The sequence below is a fragment of the Oncorhynchus mykiss genome, chromosome 21 (assembly GCF_013265735.2).
Source record: "Oncorhynchus mykiss isolate Arlee chromosome 21, USDA_OmykA_1.1, whole genome shotgun sequence".
NCBI lineage: Eukaryota > Metazoa > Chordata > Actinopteri > Salmoniformes > Salmonidae > Oncorhynchus > Oncorhynchus mykiss.
In genome coordinates, this window is record NC_048585.1 from 11,065,499 (window position 1) to 11,089,192 (window position 23,694).

At 45.2% G+C, this 23,694-nt stretch overlaps 1 protein-coding gene across 4 annotated transcripts in view; it reads right to left on the reverse strand.

Annotated features, from left to right (window-relative positions):
- The window catches only part of LOC110518048, a 182,617-nt gene extending 161,646 nt beyond the window's left edge, over window positions 1-20,971 (reverse strand). For all 4 annotated transcript variants that reach the window (XM_036956855.1, XM_036956857.1, XM_036956856.1 and 1 more), the window contains exon 1: window positions 20,511-20,971. In XM_036956855.1, coding sequence (XP_036812750.1) covers window positions 20,511-20,609 — 99 coding nt within the window. In that variant the 5' untranslated portion in view covers window positions 20,610-20,971. The remainder of the gene's footprint in view (window positions 1-20,510) is intronic.
- Window positions 20,972-23,694: the final 2,723 nt, after the last annotated feature.

Here is a 23,694-nt window from a genome sequence, read left to right on the forward strand (position 1 = left end):
GGGGATTGGCACACATCCTGGGTCACCTTGGTGCAAGTGGGCACATAAACACACACAGAGGCAGGCACACACTCAGAAACACACAGAGAGAAAAATAGGTCCGTCTCTACTTCAGCAAAACATCAATATCTCACGTGACTAGCTACTATTCCAGAGACTGATCGTACCACAACCCAGACTGAAGTCCTCAGGCTGACAGACAGTCAGACAACAGCAGGGATTTAAACAACCACCACAAACGTACAACAGTCCAGGTCTATATGGGGCAGAAGTACATGTGTCAACACAAAAACATGTCGGAGGACATAATGTGGAATGTCTCTTTGCTTCCAGCTTTCAGAGAGAGACAATTTATTGTATTTTTATTTATTTATTAATTCTTTATTTATTTAACTAGGTAAGTCAGTCAAGAACACATTTCTATTTACAATGATGGCCTACCCCGGCCAAACCCTAACCCGGACGACGTTGGGCTAATTGTGCGCCGCCCTACTCCCAATCACGGCCGGTTGTGATACAGCCTAGAATCGAACCAGGGTCTGTAGTGACACCTTTAGCACTGAGATACAGTGCAGCTGCACCATTCGGGAGCCCAACGACAGAGAGATGAGATGAAACTAACTCCAAGTGCAGTCTGCCCTTCCCCATCACTGACCCACAATACACTGGGGGAGAAGGGCTAAGCCCAGAAGCAGTGGGCACTTTGCCACAAGGTCAACCCTAACACACACACACACGTATGTGGTTACTTATCTAGTCAGGAGGAAAGAAGGTTACCCTGCTCTCTCTGTTGTGTTCCAGGGGAGTCTCAGTAACTACTAACACCTCTCTGTTGTGTTCCAGGGGAGTCTCAGTAACTACTAACACCTCTCTGTTGTGTTCCAGGGGAGTCTCAGTCAGGACTAACACCTCTCTGTTGTGTTCCTGGGGAGTCTCAGTCAGGACTAACACCTCTCTGTTGTGTTCCAGGGGAGTCTCAGTAACTACTAACACCTCTCTGTTGTGTTCCAGGGGAGTCTCAGTCAGGACTAACACCTCTCTGTTGTGTTCCAGGGGAGTCTCAGTCAGGACTAACACCTCTCTGTTGTGTTCCAGGGGAGTCTCAGTCAGGACTAACACCTCTCTGTTGTGTTCCAGGGGAGTCTCAGTAACTACTAACACCTCTCTGTTGTGTTCCAGGGGAATCTCAGTCAGGACTAACACCTCTCTGTTGTGTTCCTGGGGAGTCTCAGTAAGGACTAACACCTCTCTGTTGTGTTCCAGGGGAGTCTCAGTCAGGACTAACACCTCTCTGTTGTGTTCCAGGGGAGTCTCAGTCAGGACTAACACCTCTCTGTTGTGTTCCAGGGGAGTCTCAGTAAGGACTAACACCCTGCTCTGGGGATACAGCAGTAGGAAGTAGTATGATGGAGGAGAGGACACCCACACAGACAGTCAGACAGATGGACTCGGTCAGGCAGCTTAATCCGAACTACCGCCTCTCAATCTGTCCTCCCATATAAACAGACCGTCACAACCCTGGCTGTACCCATATGATAACATGTCCCAGTCCTGTATCTGACTACATGATAACATGTCCCGGTCCCGTATCTGACTACACGACGACATGTCCCGGTCCCGTATCTGACTACACGACGACATGTCCCGGTCCCGTATCTGACTACACGACGACATGTCCCGGTCCCGTATCTGACTACACGACGACATGTCCCGGTCCCGTATCTGACTACACGACAACATGTCCCGGTCCTGTATCTGACTACACGATAACATGTCCCGGTCCCGTATCTGACTACACGACGACATGTCCCGGTCCTGTATCTGACTACACGACGACATGTCCCAGTCCCGTATCTGACTACACGATAACATGTCCCAGTCATACACTACCGTTCAAAAGTTTGGGATCACTCTGAAATTCCCTTGTTTTTAAAAGAAAAACACTATTTTGTCCATTAAAATAACATAAAATTGATCAGAAATACAGTGTAGACATTGTTCATGTTGTAAATGACTATTGTAGCTGGAAACGGCAGATTTTTAATGGAATATCTACATAGGCGTACAGAGGTCCATTATCAGCAACCATCACTCCTGTGTTCCAACGGCACGTTGTGTTAACTAATCCAAGTTTATCATTTTAAAAAGGCTAATTGATCATTAGAAACCCCTTTTGCAATTATGTCAGCAGAGCTGAAAACTGCTGTGCTGATTTAAAGAAGCAATAAAACTGGCCTAATTTAGACTAGTTGAGTATCTGGAGCCTCAGCATTTGTGGGTTCGATTACAGACTCAAGATGGGCAGAAACAAAGAACTTTATGAAACTCGTCAGTCTATTCTTGTTCTGAGAAATGAAGGTTATTCCATGTTAGAAATTGCCAAGGAACTGAAGATCTCATACAATGCTGTGTACTACTCCATTCACAGAACAGCACAAACTGGCTCTAGCCAGAATAGAAAGAGGAGTGGGAGGCCCCGGTGCACAACTGAGCAAGAGGATAAATACAGTAGAGTGTCTAGTTTGAGAAACAGACGCCTCACAAGTCCTCAAGTGGCAGCTTCAACATCAACAGTGAAGAGGCGACTCCGGGATGCTGGCCTTCTAGGCAGAGATCCTCTGTGCAGTATCTGTGTTATTTTACCCATCTTAATATTTTCTTTTTATTGGCCAGTCTGAGATATGGCTTTTTCTTTGCAACTCTGCCTAGAAGGCCAGCATCCCGAAGTCGCCTCTTCACTGTTGAGGCTGGTGTTTTGCGGGTACTATTTAATAAAGCTGCCAGTTGAGGACTTGTGAGGCATCTCTTTCTCAAACTAGACACTCTACTGTATTTATCCTCTTGCTCAGTTGTGGACCGGGGCCTCCCACTCCTCTTTCTATTCTGGCTAGAGCCAGTTTGTGCTGTTCTGTGAAGGGAGTAGTACACAGAGTTATACGAGAGCTTCATTTTCTTGGGAAAATGATAAACTTGGATTAGTTAAAACAACGTGCCATTGGAACACAGGAGTGATGGTTGCTGATAATGGGCCTGTAGATATTCCATAAATGTTTTAAAACATCTGCCGTTTCCATCTACAATAGTAATTTACAATATTAACAATGTCTACACTGTATTTCTGATCAATTTGATGTTATTTTAATGGACCAAAAGCCCAGTATCTGACTACACGTCCTAGCCCTATATCTGACTACACGATAACACGTCCTAGCCCTATATCAGACGACACGTCCTAGCCCTATATCTGACTACACGATAACACATCCTAGTCCTATATCAGACTACACGTCCTAGTCCTATATCAGACTACACGTCCTAGCCCTATAGCTGACGACACGTCCTAGCCCTATATCTGACTACACGTCCTAGCCCTATATCTGACTACACATCCTAGCCCTATATCTGACTACACATCCTAGCCCTATATCTGACTACACATCCTAGCCATATATTTGACTACACATCCTAGTCCAATATCAGACTACATGATAACATGTCCTAGTCCTATATCAGACCACACGTCCTAGCCCTATATCTGACTACACGACCTAGTCCTATATCAGACTACATGATAACAAGTCCTAGTCCAATATCAGACTACATGATAACATATCCTAGCATTATCTACTAAGTTCAATACATTGTTGAATTCCGTTTTAATGTCTGGATTCCGTGTTACCGTCCAGATTTTCCGTAACTCAGATGTTCAAGGCCCCACCATCGGTCTCTATACTAAGGTATATGGGGGGAGTGTGTTTGACGGCTTGCACATCTGCCTCTATTGTCAACTTGTTCTCTCTCTCCACTTATTAGAAGTGTAATCAACTTTAGCATCATTATTAGAGGGGTTGTACTTCCAGGCAGAGCCAACGTACTATATTTAGCAGAGCCACATTTGGGCTAATTGAGCCCTGCTGGTGAAGTCACCGCTATACAAGAAGCAGAGGGGGAAGTGATGCGGACCTCCCTCCCCGTCTCCCCCCTGCAGTCCCTCCCTGGGCTCTCTCTCTCTGGGGTGAGTCAGGGTCCAGAGGGGAGACTTGTCCGATGGGGTTATGGTTGACTGAAACACCACTGTGTTTGATCTTCATCCAGACAGAAACGGAGAGTGTTCAGACCTATATGGAGTGTTGTACCTTTCCACCATCGTTTGTTATCTTCATGTCAATAAAACCCAGTTTCCTATTTTGATAGGACCCATGTCTGCATGGAGATGGGAGAATGTTGCCCCTTGCCTTCACATTCCGTGTCAACCTATTTCAGGCAGCGTCACATCCACTTCCTAGCTTACTTGGCCAAGTCTCCGGGTGACTATTGTTGTTGAGACTATTGTTGTCACAGACAGTTTTTGATAGTCAGAGGACTTGGCTAGAGCATATCGATTCCAGGATAAGGCTTCCCCAGACATTCCCCAGTTGTTTGAGACAGACCATTCTAGCGCAGGCTTCTATTCAGCAGAGTCAGATGAGGCCAGCAGGACGCTACGCTAACCTTCATCAGCTGTACCATCTAACAGAAACATAACAGCAGCATTAGGACAAACATAACGATGATGATTATTATTATTAACATTACCCCAGTCAGAACATCTAACAGAGACATTACCGTACATTAGTCAGCAGGTTAGCATCAGCAGGCTAGCCTAGTGCTAGCTACTGGGAGAGAACACAGTCAGCAGATTAGCATCAGCAGGCTAGCCTAGTGCTAGCTACTGGGAGAGAACACAGTCAGCAGATTAGCATCAGCAGGCTAGCCTAGTGCTAGCTACTGGGAGAGAACACAGTCAGCAGATTAGCATCAGCAGGCTAGCCTAGTGCTAGCTACTGGGAGAGAACACAGTCAGCAGATTAGCATCAGCAGGCTAGCCTAGTGCTAGCTACTGGGAGAGAACAGTCAGCAGATTAGCATCAGCAGGCTAGCCTAGTGCTAGCTACTGGGAGAGAACACAGTCAGCAGATTAGCATCAGCAGGCTAGTGGGAGAGAACATATAGTCTACACACTAATGGAGCCTGAAACGTGAGGTCTGAGTGAGTCTGTGTGTGTGTGTGTCTGTGTGTGTGTGTGTGTGTGAGAGAGAAAGAGCAAGAAAGTGTGTCATTCTACAATGTGGGACACTCCACATCTGTCATTAGGCCTGGGTGAGGTGTTGCTGTGCCTGGCAGGCCACAGTGTCATGCCTGGGTGAGGTGTTGCTGTGCCTGGCAGGCCACAGTGTCATGCCTGGGTGAGGTGTTGCTGTGCCCAGCAGGCCACAGTGTCATGCCTGGGTCAAGTGTTGCTGTGCCTGGCAGGCCACAGTGTTGGGCCTGGGTGAGGTGTTGCTGTGCCCAGCAGGCCACAGTGTCATGCCTGGGTCAGGTGTTGCTGTGCCTGGCAGGCCACAGTGTTGGGCCTGGGTCAGGTGTTGCTGTGCCCGGCAGGCCACAGTGTTAGGCCTGGGTCAGGTGTTGCTGTGCCCAGCAGGCCACAGTGTTGGGCCTGGGTCAGGTGTTGCTGTGCCCAGCAGGCCACAGTGTTGGGCCTGGGTCAGGTGTTGCTGTGCCCAGCAGGCCACAGTGAGAACATGCCGTGTGTGAAGTGATGACTGGAGACTCTCAGAACTCACACACATTGTACTACTGGAGTATAACCAACCCAGAGCTTGGAACATTTCTCTCTCCACACATCTGCTTCAATGGAAAATCACTGAGCTACAGCAGAACGTGTTTGAGTGACTGTGTAAGTGCGTTGGCCTAAGCCCACACACCACAGCAGTAAAAAAAGACTGTTCATCACTAGCTAAAATCTTGTTTCCCTAATCGCCCTAAAAACCTGGGAGGCGGAAACAGGGTAGAGCGAGAAGACCAATTACTGACGTCCCCATAGGTCCCCATCAACACGCACGGGGCAGAGGAGGAAGTGCAGTGCTCTGCTTAATTATCCATCCTCCTCCTCTCCAGCACAGCTCCCAGCAGCCCCGGGACCAGGAAGAAAACAGAACATACTCGGCAGAGAAAAAAAAAAGAGAAACTTTGTTCTGATTTGACATTATAGCCAAGTTGACCTCCGTTAGATAACTATTCTAGTAGTCTCAGTAGTTACTGTCCTGAGTCAGGGTCTCTCCTTACATCAGCAAATCAGTAGGGGACCACACCTCAGCCTGCGTGTGTGTGTGTGTGTGTGTGTGTTGCCTGTGGGTTACTGAGATTTTCCACTGAGGTCTACAGTCACAAAGACAGGTCTGTAGACCTACTGTATACCACTTGGCAGAGTAGCCGTGGGCACAGGAAGGATGTGTGTGTGAGTGTGTGTGTGTGTGTGTGAACCTCAATCTGTGTGTTAGTGAAGGGTCGTTCACAGCGCTCAGTGCCAGCCAGGCCACAGGAAACACCTGTGGATGTACTGTAGTAGAGGGCGTTTTCTGGTGTGACGTGATATTCTGCCCTCCGGAACACCACTTCCTGTCTGGTCAGCTCCACAGCAAAGTGACTAGATTCTCAGCACCTCGTCACATGCCCTCTCACAACATACTATAGCACCAAGATTTTCGTTAGCCAGTAACAGACGGATTTTGCACCCCCCAAAAAATGTAAACGCTAATACATTTAATTTGCACCGGCCAATTGTCTGGGAGAAGAAACAACATCCCATAGCGAAATAAGGCCTTTTAGGTCATTCAGTGATGGAAATACCAGTTGATCACACCAGTCATACTATTTCACAACAAAGCATCCTTCACTCATGCTGCCAAACATACCCTTGTAAAACTGACCATCCTACCAATCCTCGACTTCGGCGATGTCATTTACAAAATAGCCTCCAACCCTCTACTCAATAAATTGGATGCAGTCTATCACAGTGCAATCCGTTTTGTCACCAAAGCCCCATATACTACCCACCACTGTGACCTGTACGCTCTCGTTGGCTGGCCCTCGCTTCATACTTGTCGCCAAACCCACTGGCTCCAGGTCATCTACAAGTCTCTGCTAGGTAAAGCCCCGCCTTATCTCAGCTCGCTGGTCACCATAGCAGCCCCCATGTAGCACGCGCTCCAGCAGGTATATCTCTCTGGTCACCCCAAAAAACAATTCTTCCTTTGGCCGCCTCTCCTTCCAGTTCTCTGCTGTCAATGACTAGAACGAACTACAAAAATCTCTGAAACTGGAAACACTTCTCCCTCACTAGCTTTAAGCACCAGCTGTCAGAGCAGCTCACAGATTACTGCACCTGTACATAGCCCATCTATAATTTATCCCAAACAACTACCCCTCCCCCTACTGTATTTGTTTATTTATTTAGCTCCTTTGCACACCATTATTTCTCTCTACTTTGCACATTCTTCCATTGCAAATCTACCATTCCAGTGTTTTACTTGCTATATTGTATTTACTTCACCACCATGGCCTAGTTATTGCCTTTACCTCCCTTATCTCACCTCATTTGCTCACATTCTATATAGACTTATTTTTCTACTGTATTATTGACTGTATGTTTGTTTTACTCCATGTGTAACTCTGTGTTGTTGTGTGTCGAACTGCTTTGCTTAATCTTGGCCAGGTCGCAACTGTAAATGAGAACTTGCTCTCAACTTAAGTACCTGGTTAAATAAAAGGTGAAATCATTTGTTTTATTTATTTTTTATGACAAAGTGAAAACAGGTTTTTAGAAATGTTTGCAAATGTCTTAAAAAAATAAATAAAACAGAAATACTTTTAAAGTATTCTGACCCTTTGCTATGAGACTGGAAACTGACTTGAGGTGCATCCTGTTTCCATTGATCATCCTTGAGATGTTTCTACAATCAATTTCAATTGATTGGCCTTGATTTGGAAAGGAACACACCTGTCTATAAGGTCCCACAGTTGACATTACATGTCAGAGCAAAAACCAAGTCATGAAGTGGAAGGACTTGACTGTTGAACTCCGAGACAATATTGTGTCTAGACACAAATCTGGGGAAGAGAACCAAAAAATGTCTGCAGCATTGAAGGTTGCCAAGAACACAGTGGCCTCCATCATTCTTAAATGGTAGAAGTTTGGAACCACCAAGACTCTTCCTAGAGCTGGCTGCATGGCCAAACTGAGCAATTGGCAGGAGAAGGGCCTTGGTCCGAGAGGTGACCAAGAACCCAATGGTCACTCTGACAGAGCTCCAGAGTTCCTCTGTGGGGATGGGAGAACTTTCCAGAAGGACAACCATCTCTGAAACACTCCACCAATCAGGCCTTTATGGTAGAGGGGCCAGACAGAAACCACTCCTCAGTAAAAGGCACATGACAACCCACTTGGAGTTTGCCGAAAGGCACCTAAAGGACTCTCAGACCATGAGAAACAAGATTGTGGTCTGATGAAACCAAGATTCAACTCTTTGGCCTGAATGCCACGTCTGGAGGAAACCTGGCACAATCCCTACAGTGAATCATGCTGTGGGGATGTTTTTCAGCGGCAGGGACTGGGGGACTTGTCAGGATTGAGAGAAAGATGAACAGAGCAAAGTACAGAGAGATCCTTGACGATGACCTGATCCAGAGCGCTCAGGACCTCAGACAGGGGCGAAGGTTTTACCATCCAACAGGACAACGACCCTAAGCACACAAAGACTGTGAATGTCCTTGAGTGGCCGAGCCAGAACCCGGACTTAAACCCGATCTAACCAGCCAGAACCCAGACTTAAACCCGATCTAACCAGCCAGAACCCAGACTTAAACCCGATCTAACCAGCCAGAACCCGGACTTAAACCCGATCTAACCAGCCAGAACCCGGACTTAAACCCGATCTAACCAGCCAGAACCCGGACTTAAACCCGATCTAACCAGCCAGAACCCGGACTTAAACCCGATCTAACCAGCCAGAACCCGGACTTAAACCCGATCTAACCAGCCAGAACCCGGACTTAAACCCGATCTAACCAGCCAGAACCCGGACTTAAACCCGATCTAACCAGCCAGAACCCGGACTTAAACCCGATCTAACCAGCCAGAACCCGGACTTAAACCCGATCTAACATTTATGGAGAGACCTGAAAATAGTTATGTAAACATATTTTTTATTTTATTTTAATAAATTAGCAAAAATGTATAAAAATGTGTTTTTGCTTTGCCATTAGGGTGTATTGTGTGTAGATTGATAAGGAAGGATAAAACTATTGAATCCATTTTAGAATAAGGCTGTAACGTTACAAAATGTGGAAAAAGTCGAGGGGCCTCAGTGCTTTCCGAATGCATTGTACACATGCTTAGACCTACATCGGCATTCTGGCACACACATTCCTACTTCCTTTCACATACACCGTCTCACTCAAGCATGCACAAACACACATATCACCCACACACACACCCACATGCATATCCCCCGACACACATGCGTTTTTGCATGTGTGTCATTTCTGCAAATATATACCCAACCCCTCTGTACACTGCTGCTACTCTCTGTTCATCATATCATATACGCATAGACACTTTAACCATATCTACATGTACATACTACCTCAATCAGCCCGATTAACCGGTGCCTGTATAGAGCCCCTCTACTGTATAGAGCCCCTCTACTGTATAGAGCCCCTCTACTGTATAGAGCCCCTCTACTGTATAGAGCCCCTCTACTGTTATTTTTCAGTGTCTTTTTACTGTTGTTTTTAATTCTTTACTTACCTATTGTTCACCTAATACCTTTTTTGCACTATTGGTTAGAGCCTGTAATTAAGTATTTCACTGTAAGGTCTACACCTGTTGTATTCCGCGCACGTGACAAATAAACTTTGATTTGATGTTCACAGGAGTGCGTTTCTGCATGTTCACAGGAGTGCGTTTCTGCATGTTCACAGGAGTGCGTTTCTGCATGTTCACAGGAGTGCGTTTCTGCATGTTCACAGGAGTGCGTTTCTGCATGTTCACAGGAGTGCGTTTCTGCATGTTCACAGGAGTGCGTTTCTGCATGTTCACAGGAGTGCGTTTCTGCATGTTCACAGGAGTGCGTTTCTGCATGTTCACAGGAGTGCGTTTCTGCATGTTCACAGGAGTGCGTTTCTGCATGTTCACAGGAGTGCGTTTCTGCATGTTCACAGGAGTGCGTTTCTACATGTTCACGGGAGTGCATTTCTACAAAGGTAAGCAGGTTTTGACAAGAGAGAAGTGGTGAATAGGAGAGATTAAGTTAAACGCCTGACAAAAATACACTAAACTCCTAGATAAAGGATTTAGTTTGGAATAAGGGACGCATTGTTACAGAACCATCCTGTTGAGTCCTACGGCCCCCTGGGACTTCCTGCTTTTCACCCGCTACCTACATGTACCTCGTTTCCAGGACTCTTTGCATAGAGCCTCATTGTTATTTTATTGGTGTTATTTCAATTTGGATCTATTTGTTCATTGTCATACTTTAAGCACATTGTTGGGAAGGGGCTCCTAAGTAAGCATTTCACGGTAAAGTCTACACTTGTTGTAATTCAGCATTTCACGGTAAAGTCTACACTTGTTGTATTCAGCATTTCACGGTAAAGTCTACACTTGTTGTATTCAGCATTTCACGGTAAAGTCTACACTTGTTGTATTCAGCATTTCACGGTAAAGTCTACACTTGTTGTATTCATCATTTCACGGTAAAGTCTACACTTGTTGTATTCAGCATTTCACGGTAAAGTCTACACTTGTTGTAATTCATCATTTCACGGTAAAGTCTACACTTGTTGTATTCAGCATTTCACGGTAAAGTCTACACTTGTTGTATTCAGCATTTCACGGTAAAGTCTACACTTGTTGTATTCAGCATTTCACGGTAACGTCTACACTTGTTGTAATTCAGCATTTCACAGTAAAGTCTACACTTGTTGTATTCAGCATTTCACGGTAAAGTCTACACTTGTTGTAATTCAGCATTTCACGGTAACGTCTACACTTGTTGTAATTCAGCATTTCACGGTAAAGTCTACACTTGTTTTGATTTGACTATTGAATCACACGGTTGACTGAAAAAGTATAACGTCCCTGAAGATCTGCGGAGTGCTTCTCTCTCTGTGTGTCTGTGTCTGTGTGTCGGAGTCAGTAGAAGGGCCATCGCAGCAGGAGGTGAGGCCAGAAGCATGCATGACCTCTATGCTCCAGCAATGTACTGCAAGAGGCAACATAAAACGAAGGAATGTTGTTGGTGTGTTTGTAAGAAAAAGACACGCAGGGCAAAGTGTTCCATTATTGAGCCAGCAGACAAGAGCAGAGAGCACACCACTCAACTACAGGCCTGGTTACAGACAGACTTACACACACACACACACACACACACAGACAGACAGAGAGAGAGCAGAGAGCACACCATTCAACTACAGGCCTGGTTACAGACAGACTTAACACACACACACACACACACATACACATAGACATACACATACACACACACACACACACGCAGAGAGCACACCACACCACTCAACTACAGGCCTGGTTACAGACAGACTTAACACACATAGAGAGCAGAGAGCACACCACTCAACTACAGGCCTGGTTACAGACAGACTTACACACACACACACAGACAGAGAGAGAGCAGAGAGCACACCATTCAACTACAAGCCTGGTTACAGACAGACTTAAAACAAACATACACAGATACACACACAAGTTTGAACACACTCATTCAAGGGTTTTTCTTAATTTGTACTATTTTCTACATTGTAGTATAATAGTGAAGACATCAAAACTATGAAATGACACATGGAATCATGAAGTAACTTTAAAAAAAAGTGTCAAACAAATCAAAGTATATCTGAGATTATTCAAAGAAGCCACCATTTTCCTTGATGACCTCTCTGCACACTATTGGCATTCTCTCAACCAGCTCTGTGAGGTAATCACCTGGAATGCACTTCAATTAACAGGTGGGCCTTATTAAAAGTTAATTTGTGGCATTTCTTTCCTTAATGCGTTTGAGCCAATCAGTTGTGTTGTGACAAGGTAGAGTGGTATACAGAAGATAGCCCTATTTGGTAAAAGACTCAAGTCCATATTATGTCAAGAACAGCTCAAATAAGCAAAGAGAAATGACAGTCCATCATTACTTTAAGACATGAAGGTCAGTCAATACAGATTTTTTGGGGGTTACTACATGATTCCATGCGTGTTATTTCATAGTTATGATGTCGTCACTAGTATTCTACAGAACAGAGTCAAAAATAAAGAAAACCCTGGAATGGCTTTTGACTGGTACTGTGTGTGTGTGTGTGTGTGTGTGTGTGTGTGTGTGTGTGTGTGTGTGTAAATAAATGTGAGTGAGTGAATTACATACATAAGAGGTAAGAAGAGTTACACAGGCTAGGCTTTCATTGACAGGGGTTAGAGGTTAGAATGGTCACATGACAGTGGACTGGAGGGGCAACACTATGAGAAAAGGGAACCTTCAGCAGACAGACTTTATAGCTTCCTCTCTTAGCTGGGACCAGCTAGTGTGAGGAGTCCACAGAGGGCTGAACAGAAAGGAGGAATGAGCAGCACAGGAAAAGAGGATGAATGTGTGTCAACATTTTCTCAGGAGGGGGGATTTTTCAGACCAAACACAGGAAGTTAGAGTCACACAGACCAGAGCGGTGCAGGGGCTTTATCCTCTCTTCTCTCCTTCCCTCTCCCTCTAGCCCGGCTTGACTGCAGTGCCAACCTAAAAGCACTCAGACTCAGGTCTATACAGTAGAATATAGTTAAATATACCATCTAAATATCCACTCAGTCAATATAGGAGGGAAACAGAGGGAGGAGGAGAGGGAGCAGCAGTGTGCAGTCCTAGACTCTCCTGGGCCCTGACAGACACACAGACAGACAGTCTGACAGACAGACAGACACAGGCAGACAAAGCCCCAGGCAATAAACACATACACTCTAACACACAGCATCAGTAGGTGTGCTATTGTGTTTTAGAAGAACTGAATTAAATCATGAGAGGACACACTGGCCCAGAAATCAAAGCAGTGCTGAAAAGAACAGGAGGAAGAGGGTGCTGGAGGTCCCACAGACCGTCTCTAATGGCCTGGTCCCCTCTATCTAGCTCCTTCCCTCCATCTCCCTCATTCCCTTGTCAAATAGATGACCCCTACTGTACTCTGTCCTCAGAGTAGGTCAACAAACATCCAAACAGACCTCAGCCTAGTCACCCATTAATCTATTAATACACTTTAGTGAATCAGTTCACATTCCTCCATCTCAGACTCTCTCTGATCATGAGGTAACCCGGAGCAGCACGGGGCAAGTGGTCAGACAGACAGAGAGGCATTACAGCATCATTTCCTGTGGATTAGAATCCGTGCAGCTCCAACAGGCTCTGGGACGGTTCTAACTTTATGGGTCAGCTTTGATCCCACTAAAGCTTCCAACAACACGCTGTGACGTCCACACACACTGAAATCTAATCACTCGCACAGCGGAAATACCGTAAAACTTCAATTTAAACGCAGTCTCAAATAGCCACCTGTCCCTTTTAATAGCCGGGTATCTGCACACATTTCAGCAAATTGTTCAGCAAAAACCTGTTGTTTCCAGAGGGTTTATCCTACGAAGCAAGCGTCATCTACCCTGGGTCTTCTAAAGCTCACCAGCTTCAGTTAGCTTCACATTCCAGCTCAGGCTTCATCCGTACCACGACAGTGGGTATTCATACACCTGCTGTGAACTCTAGCAGGCATGTAAACACACAACTCTTCATTGAAACAATACTGGACCGTCAATCCACGGTCGAGTCAGTCACATTTTTATTTGTGCCAAAATCCAAATGAAAGACAAGTTAACTTGCAAATTCAGCAGGCCATGGTGTGAAATAGGCTTTTAGAAGTTCCATATTGATTTGATTACTTATCGTTAATGCTGCCTTTGGTTTGCTTATCAACGCACAAGCAACTTTTCCCCCACTCCTTATTGATATACAGGATACACTGAGTGTACAAAACATTAAGAACTCTTTCCATGACAGACTGACCAGGTGAATCCAGGTGAAAGATATGATCCCTTATTGACGTCACTTGTTAAATCCACTTCAGTCAGTGTAGATGAAGGGGAGGAGACGGGTTAAAGGAGGAGTTTTAAGCCTTGAGACAGTTGAGATGTGGATTGTGTATGTGTGCCGTTCAGAGGGTGAATGGGCAAGACAAAATATTTAAGCGCCTTTAAAAACGGGGTACCGGTTTGTGTCAAGAACTGCAACGCTGCTGGGTTTTTCACACTCAACAGTTTTCTGTGTGTATCAACAATGGTTCACCACCCTAAGAAACATCCAGCCAACTTGACACAACTGTAGTTGTGAAGCATTGGAGTCAACATGGGCCAGAACTCTTTCGACACCTTGTAGAGTCCACGATCCAATGAACTGAGGCTGTTCTGAGGGCAAAAAGGGGGTGCAACTAAATATTAGGAAGGTCTTAATGTTTGGTCTACTCCGTGTATACAGTCATTGTGTTTGACATGGTCTGCTCAACTACCGACCGGATCTCACTTCAGTAGTCGTCTGGGGGGGATAAACATCTACGAGAGAAGGGAACGTAAACTGAACCAAAATCTAAAACGCATTATGCAACAATTTAAAAGATTTTACTGAGTTATAGATCATTTAAGGAAATCGGTCAATTTAAATAAATTCATTAGGCCCTAATCTATGGATTCCACGTGACTGGGCAGGGTTGTAGCCATAGGTGGGCCTCTGGGGTGCCAGGCCCAGCCTATCAGAATTTGTTTTTCCTCCAACAAAAGGGCTTTATTACAGACAGAAATACTCATTAGCACCACACCTCAGAAGATCCCGCAGGTGAAGAAGCCGGATGTGGAGGTCCTGGGCTGGCGTGGTTACACGTGGTCTGTGGTTGTGAGGCCGGCTGGAAGTACTGCCAAAGTCTCTAAACCGAAGCTGGAGGCAGTTTATGGTAGAGAAATTAACATCCAATTATCTGGCAACAGCTCTGGTGGACATTCCTGCAGTCAACATGCCAACTGAAAACTTCAAAACATCTGTGGCATTGTGTTGTGTGACAAAACTGCACATTTTAAAGAGGCCTTTTATTGTCCCTAGCACAAGGTGCACCTGTGTAATGATCATGCTGTTTCATCAGCTTCTTGATATGCCTCACCAGTCAGGTGGATGGATGATCTTGGCAAAGGAGAAATGACAACCAACAGGGATGTAAACAAATTTGTGCAAAACAAATTAGATGAATAAGCTTGTGTGTGTGGAACATTTCTGGGATTTATTTTTTATTTTTTTTCAGCCTGTTTAAATTGCTCAGCACTATTTTCAGCACTACGGCTGTGGTTCATGTAGTCACTACCATAATCTCACAGTCAATAGTGAGTATCACAGAGGAAGAATCCTCACACCGACTCTCTGGCGTGCACAGCGACCCCAGACACACCTTCTCTGAAGGTCATATTCATGGACTTGTATGCGAGGCTCAGCAGGGCTGAGCAGGCGTCAGATTATCATGGCAGTGGTGATGCATTACCTCCAGCAGGACAGTCTTCCTGTCATCACTCATGTGTTTACACTGCACACCTCACATGGAGACAGAGATTACACTGCGCACAGAGAGAATAACACTGCGCACAGAGAGAATAACACTGCGCACAGAGAGAATAACACTGCGCACAGAGAGAATAACACTGCGCACAGAGAGAATAACACTGCGCACAGAGAGAATAACACTGCGCACAGAGAGAATAACACTGCGCACAGAGAGAATACACTGCGCACAGAGAGAATACACTACGCACAGAGAGAATACACTACGCACAGAGAGAATACACTACGCACAGAGAGAATATGAAACAAGGATTATTATGTTGGGCCTCCAAGTAGAAGTCTAAAAAGTTGGACCAGTTCCAAAATGGGGCCATTTCTACTTGGAGGCCCAACATAACAATCCTTGTCCCAACAGACAGACAACGCCAGGGACATAGTGAATGATGTCCCAACAGACAGACAATGCCAGGGACATAGTGAATGATGTCCCAACAGACAGACAACGCCAGGGACATAGTGAATGATGTCACAACAGACAGACAACGCCAGGGACATAGTGAATGATGTCCCAACAGACAGACAACACCAGGGACATAGTGAATGATGTCCCAACAGACAGACAACGCCAGGGACATAGTGAATGATGTCCCAACACAGACAACGCCAGGGACATAGTGAATGATGTCACAACAGACAGACAACGCCAGGGACATAGTGAATGATGTCCCAACAGACAGACAACACCAGGGACATAGTGAATGATGTCCCAACAGACAGACAACGCCAGGGACATAGTGAATGATGTCCCAACAGACAGACAACGCCAGGGACATAGTGAATGATGTCACAACAGACAGACAACGCCAGGGACATTGTGAATGATGTCCCAACAGACAGACAACGCCAGGGACATAGTGAATGATGTCCCAACAGACAACGCCAGGGACATAGTGAATGATGTCCCAACACAGACAACGCCAGGGACATAGTGAATGATGTCCCAACAGACAGACAACCATGACCACAAAAACCACAATACCTGGTGAACCGTTACACCCATAGTGTGTACATGTGTGTGCTGGGATAGCAGCTCTCTTCCCCTGTCATCTCCACCTCATCAAGCTGATTACCCAGGAGCACATCAAAGACAGCTAACTGTAGCACATCGCTATGCTAACTAGCCAGCTTCCTATATCCATGGCTCTCCATGCAGGGGAAATATGGGGCTCTCCATACAGGGGAAATACAGGGCTCTCCATACAGGGGAAATAAGGGGCTCTCCATACAGGGGAAATATGGGGCTCTCCATACAGGGGAAATAACGGGCTCTATACCGGTGTGTAACAGGGGAGCTTCCTCTCTGCTCAGCTCTGCATGTGTGATGATAGGAGCTTGACAAATATGTGGGGTAGGATGCAAGAGCTCCTGAATCATGTGCTAAGTGCTGGAGTCACCGGAATGCAATCTCTCACACACAGTAGCTAGCTGGCCAGTCTACTTCTCACAGATGCCAGCCTCTGTAGTTGCTCAACTGCAGCCTGTTTTTCAGGAGTTCCTCAAAAATAAAGCTCAATCCATCTGTCGACATGTTAGTGTACACAAACACACAAAGAAAAACAAATCTACTCAGATTAACAAGAGCATCGTTAGCCTGCTCCCTGTAACTAATCCACTGAAAAGGGGCCTTCCTTCCCAAGCCTTAAATGCCTTCCGCTCAGCATGACACTTCCCTTTAAAACTAACTAGATACATGTCTCACAAGGCTATGAAAATAGTGATTCATATCACACTTAAACCTTCCAGAGACAGGGCTTTATTAGTTGGTATAGCCTCTTGTCTAGTTGGTATAGCCTCTTGTCTAGCTCTACACTGGTTTAATGGTAGTAGATGTCAGGGAACTCTTGTCTCCTGATCACTGCAGCAGATGTGGGTAGGTAGGCAGGCAGGTCTATGTTCTTGAGTGTCTCTCTGGCAGAGACTCAGTCATGTGGCCTCGGTGTCAAGACCACATCAACGGGCCTTGGTCTCTCGGTCATACGGGTCGGGTCTGGGTGTGAATAATATATTGGGATAATTAATGTGATCCTGATCTCAGCCGTCTGTCCATCATAATGCCAAAGCCAGTATCTCCCTTCCATATCCCCATCCACTCTCTGTTGGCAGTGGTGTCAAGGTTGTCAGATCAGATAACACAATGACACACTTAGCCTCAAAAATGGCCTCATATTGTGATGAACAACAGCTCTAGCACTGGACGTCATCTTTACACGAATGGCAACCCAGGCCCTCTCCTTCCTGCCCCCTGGCTATCACAGACAGAGCTCACTCAGGTGGCAACCCAGGCCCTCTCCTGTCTTCCTGCCCCCTGGCTATGACAGACAGAGCTCACTCAGGTGGCAACCCAGGCCCTCTCCTGTCTTCCTGCCCCCTGGCTATGACAGACAGAGCGCACTCAGGTGGCAACCCAGGCCCTCTCCTTCCTGCCCCCTGGCTATGACAGACAGAGCTCACTCATGTGGCAACCCAGGCCCTCTCCTTCCTGCCCCCTGGCTATGACAGACAGAGCGCACTCAGGTGGCAACCCAGGCCCTCTCCTTCCTGCCCCCTGGCTATGACAGACAGAGCTCACTCAGGTGGCAACCCAGGCCCTCTCCTTCCTGCCCCCTGGCTATGACAGACAGAGCTCACTCAGGTGGCAACCCAGGCCCTCTCCTTCCTGCCCCCTGGCTATGACAGACAGAGCTCACTCAGGTGGCAACCCAGGCCCTCTCCTTCCTGCCCCCTGGCTATGACAAACAGAGCTCACCCAGGTTCATTTTGATTGGCCAGAAGATATAGCCCAGGCTGAGCTACATTCACATACCCCAGGCTAGCACTATACCATAAAAGGGGCTCAGTTAGCCTCCCTAGCCTACATTCTTCTTAGTGCTTGTTAGGATCAATCAATGCTGACCGACATTGAACATGACAGCCTCAAAAAGAAACATTGTTACTGTTGTGGCCATGTCCAGACACCCATGTGCTTTCCAGTGTGCGCTGGTGTCTTAAAATCACCTCTGCTTTCGGAGAGGCTAGTGGCAGTTAAATACAGCAGTAGGTATGTCATGTGTAATTGGGCCCTGCAGCCGCCCCTCCAACTTACCCTAGGGTGTACTCGAAATGGCATCCTATTCCCTACATACTAGTCACCATAACCCTATGGGCCCTGGTCAAAGGTTGTGCACTACCAACCCACTATCAAGCGCCTCAGGCTTAGAAAAAGTCTAAAACCACTGTTGGTATTAATTTGCATGTGGTGGATAACTGTGGTATTCTGCTATTCAGACACATTAACATGTCAATACTGTACAGGCCTCTGTCACACAGGGTATTGGATTTTTAGTTGTTGCCAATACAATCAGTCATTGGGTGATAAGTTAGTAACATCTAGTCAGTCATAGAACAGGGCCAAGGCTAGGGGAGAATTTAGAAGTGACTGAGTGGACAAAAGCACCAAAATATTCCAGGTAAATTAGGTAACATGTTGAGGCTGGGGGTCGTATGTCAGCCAGCCTAACCTAAGCATCACTAGAAAGGGTAATGATTTTAACATCTTGTCAGACTGCATTACTATTTTAAATGGGAGGATTGTAATTTTAAAAGTTAAACAACCTTAAGCATGTGTAGTAACTATATGCAGTTACAAATCGAGGACAAAGGTGAAGCATGTCGTGCTATAAACCAGGGATTCCCAAACTCGGTCCTGGGTGCACGTTTTGGTCATCAAGTTTGATTATTTGAATCAGCTGTGTAGTGCTAGGGCAAAACCCAAAACTTGCACCCAGAAGGGGGGGCCCAGGGCAGAGTTTGGGAAGCCCTGCTATAAACCACTTCCTTTCACAATCCTAATTTCGCACTGCCCCTGGTCCTTACGCAACATCCGTCAACTCCCTATTTCAGACCCCACCGACATAGCTGGCTGACTGGCTGGGACAGGCCAGACAGAACACCACATACCAACCCGTTTTCTGTTCAACACAAAATCCTCGCAGATAATTGATACGAATATAGATTGATTATGTCTGCAATGTAATATCAGGAATATTATGTGGAGAATGCAATATCAATATATTGAGATAAACACGAAGTCGGATGTCATGGACAAAGAAGTAGCTAGGGAGTGGGACTGGGGAAAAGTTAGCCAGCTAGCCACCCAGTTAGACATGTCTGGTATGCATGCACGCATTCCAGTTTGTATTTCTGATAAATAAGGTAGTCTATGTATAAACGGTTTTGTATTTCCATTGAATACAGCAATCTACCAAGCAAATAATTTGCTGCTATTAATAAGATGAAAAGCACGAATGACAACTCGGCTCATGCTAGCTAGCTTGCCTACTGTCAATGGTGGGAAGTTGACAAAGCTTTCTGGTCTTAATCGATGTCTGCCAATATAACTGTCAATATTCAAAACAGCGAGCAAGCAGCGAGCAAGCATGTTCATGAAGATTTTAGGTCATGGTGGTACGAAATGTGAGTTAGACAGGCACGCCTGACAAGCTAGGTAACCAGCTAACGTTTAGCTCTTGCTAACGTAAAGTCAAGAGCGCATCGATTACTACACTCGGGTGGCTGGTTTGGGAGGCCTTAGCACCCACGCCTATATTATTGAACGGTATACCGTTAAAGTACTGTACTGAAAAACTATTCGCTTTCCGATTAGAAGAGAGGGAATATGCACATTTCTAAAAAGGTGACAATGCTCGGCCGCATTAAATTACAAGCCTGGATATTTGTATGAGGAAATTGCAGGAGAAATGGGTCCCTCCGCCCCCAGGATAGCATAGCAAGCCGCCCAGCAGGGAGCGTTCACACGGGAAAAGCCTAAAAGAAGCATCACGAGGAACAAAAAAACTACCGCAGACAGAGACACTATCGACTGAAGACTCGTGAATCCATTGTGTTGAAGCTAAACAGTCGACACATCACCTATTTGTCGGTCAGCGCGGAGAAACCGGTTAGAACTGCTCGTGTGTGTTCGAGAGAGGGAGAAGGATGTCTGGCTGGTCTCACCATAAAGTCACTGCCGAAGTTATCCTCTCCTTTCTGGTCCCCTTCTCGCATAACACAAACCCCTTGGATGAACTTTCTCAGGATATTCGCCTGGTCCATCCTCTCGGCCCGCTGTCCGGCGGCTTGTCCGGTTTTCCCACGGTATGTAAAATAAATCCAAAGTGGGGAAAACGAGAAAAAATATAAAAATAGCTTGAGCTATATATCCTCGCAGATAATCATTTCAACATCCCCTAACGCCCCATGTTATTTTTCATATTCTCTTCGGGTTAGACAATAATAATCCAAACACAATTCGTGATTCCGTTGTTGTTTCTAAATATATATCACAAGCTATGACTGTAAACTAGCTATCGTTACTTGAATATAAAAATCCAAACACCGGTTCACCCCTCCCTGGCTCGCCGCTGCCACATTCACAAGTCAGCTACAAGAATACACTGACTGCGGTCGCCCCTAACCCCACTTGGAAACATTAACGCCCATTTCACTAAATGGCTTACTGTAATTGGTCCGTAGCTTCAAGAAATTAGTACGTGATTGGTGAATACGTTACGTCAATCTAAAATGTAAATAAATTAAGTGGGCGACGCTCACGTCAATCACTATGTCTCCTGTTCTTCTCTCTCATTGGTTAAATTCTATTTAGGGCTTCCTTCTTAGGTTTTACTGTAATGCAATTGTTACAATGGATTGGTGCATAGAGTTCTCCCCTATATTGTGAAATGATTACGAAAAAAAAATCAATCTTTCATGTGGTTAAAATGATACAGTTGCCTAATAATATCCAACTGGGCATGGACATGGGTCTGTGTCCTCGGCCGTCTCTTTTCTGTCTAACTGTGTCTTCCTCTGTGATCTCAAATACACAGGCATCCACAGTGTCAGGAAGCATTCTTGACCTGTAGAGGTTAATTAAGAAATGAAAGGCCGGGCAGTGCATTCCCTCACTCTCACAAACACCACTCTTTCACTCACGTTCACGTCACTTGAGAGACAGATTCATTTTGTACTGTAACACGAGAACACAGGTTAAATCTAAAAGCACATGTGTACTAATTTACTATTTGTCTCTGGTCAAATGTAGGTCACTGCTGTATTATTATATATATATATATTATTTGGGATAGGGTGTCAAAAAGACAGCATATGAAGGAGGATGACATCACACACCCCTGAACCACTCTTATTGCAGGGGAATGAAAAACAGCCTGGGTCTAGTTCCTGTTTGTTTACAGATCTCCTCGACAAGCTACTTCAAAGTCTTCCCCCTCAACCGGTCACTTTCATGTCACAGACAGACCCCTCTGAGAGGCTTCACTGGGTCCTCCCTCCTCCCATTGTAACAGACGCTGTGGGGTAAACTCGGGGGATATCCTAGTTAGAGGTCAATCGTAACTTGCCCAACTTCCCCTTTGAATGACTGCAGATTTGATAGTTGTGTTAGCATGACAAGGCATTATGAGCTACCACTGACTGACAGTCTGTAAAGAAATACATCGCCATTCTCTTGTTTCCATGGAGATGAATTTTGCCAGATTTATTTGTTTTCTGCAATTTTAACTTAATTTTACCCATCATGGGATTTACTGACTACACATGGGATTTACTGACTACACATGGGATTTACTGACTACACATGATATTTACTGACTACACATGGGATTTACTGACTACACATGGGATTTACTGACTACACATGGGATTTACTGACTACACATGGGATTTACTGACTACACATGATATTTACTGACTACACATGGGATTTACTGACTACATATTATATTTACTGACTACACATGGGATTTACTGACTACACATTATATTTACTGACTACACATGGGATTTACTGACTACACATGGGATTTACTGACTACACATGATATTTACTGACTACACATGATATTTACTGACTACACATGGGATTTACTGACTACACATGATATTTACTGACTACACATGGGATTTACTGACTACACATGATATTTACTGACTACACATGATATTTACTGACTACACATGATATTTACTGACTACACATGGGATTTACTGACTACACATGATATTTACTGACTACACATGATATTTACTGACTACACATTATATTTTTTCTCTGAGGTCAGACAGTTCTGTATTATTGCAGACTGGGTGTGAGGGGGTGTGTATGTATGTATGTGTGGGTGGGTGTGTGCATTCCTGCATGCGTGCGTGTGTTTGTGTATAAATATGCATTGACCACTTCCATCTAACATTATTTGTATCATATTGCTTGTAATGGCCGTGCTCCTCAGAGTTATAACCATCTACATGCGTAACAGCACAATCAAACTAGTAGGTCTAACAAGCACAGTAAACCATTTGTGAGCTGCATATTTCTCCCAACAACTTGTACACTCATAGTTAGAGCTGTCATAGGATTTGTCTCATGTCTAGTTCAGAGCAGTTTAGAACATGTCTTTAGTTCAGAAACATTCTAATTCTAATTGGGGCTCCCGAGTGGCTCAGCTGTCTAAGGCACTGCATCTCAGTGCTAGAGGCGTCACTACAGACCCTGGTTAGATTCCAGGCTGTATCACAACCAGCCGTGATTGGGAGTCCCATAGGGCGGCGCACAATTGGCCCAGTGTTGTCCGGGTTAGGGTTTGGCCGGGGTGGGCCGTCATTGTAAATAAGAATTTGTTCTTCACTGGCTTGTCTAGTTAAATAAAGGTTCAACAAAATAAAACAAATACAAAATTCTCACTGTCTCACATGACACATTTTCACCACAAATGAGGGACCGTAATTTAATTCATCATCAGACTGGCCTGCTGCTACTGCTTAAACAGGACAACTATCTCACAACTACGCAAAGGTAGACTGACTGTCCTACATGTGTTTTCATAATGGACTTTGTGTTCTGCACCGGGAGCTGTGGAAATGTTGTACTGTATAAATATATATATATATATATATTTTTTTTTTTACATTTTATTAGGATATGTTTTAATATATACAAGATGTTCAGTAACCTACAAACTCACAGGGAGAGTTTCAGCCTGCAGTGTTTGTCACACAGGAATCATGGTGGATTTATATTCTGAATTGAATCATCACCAGACTAAAGAGCTAAATAGAGGCTTATTCATGATTAATTCCTCTCAGTAGCAGTTCGCCCTGACATCCAAGAAACACTCAAGCAGCA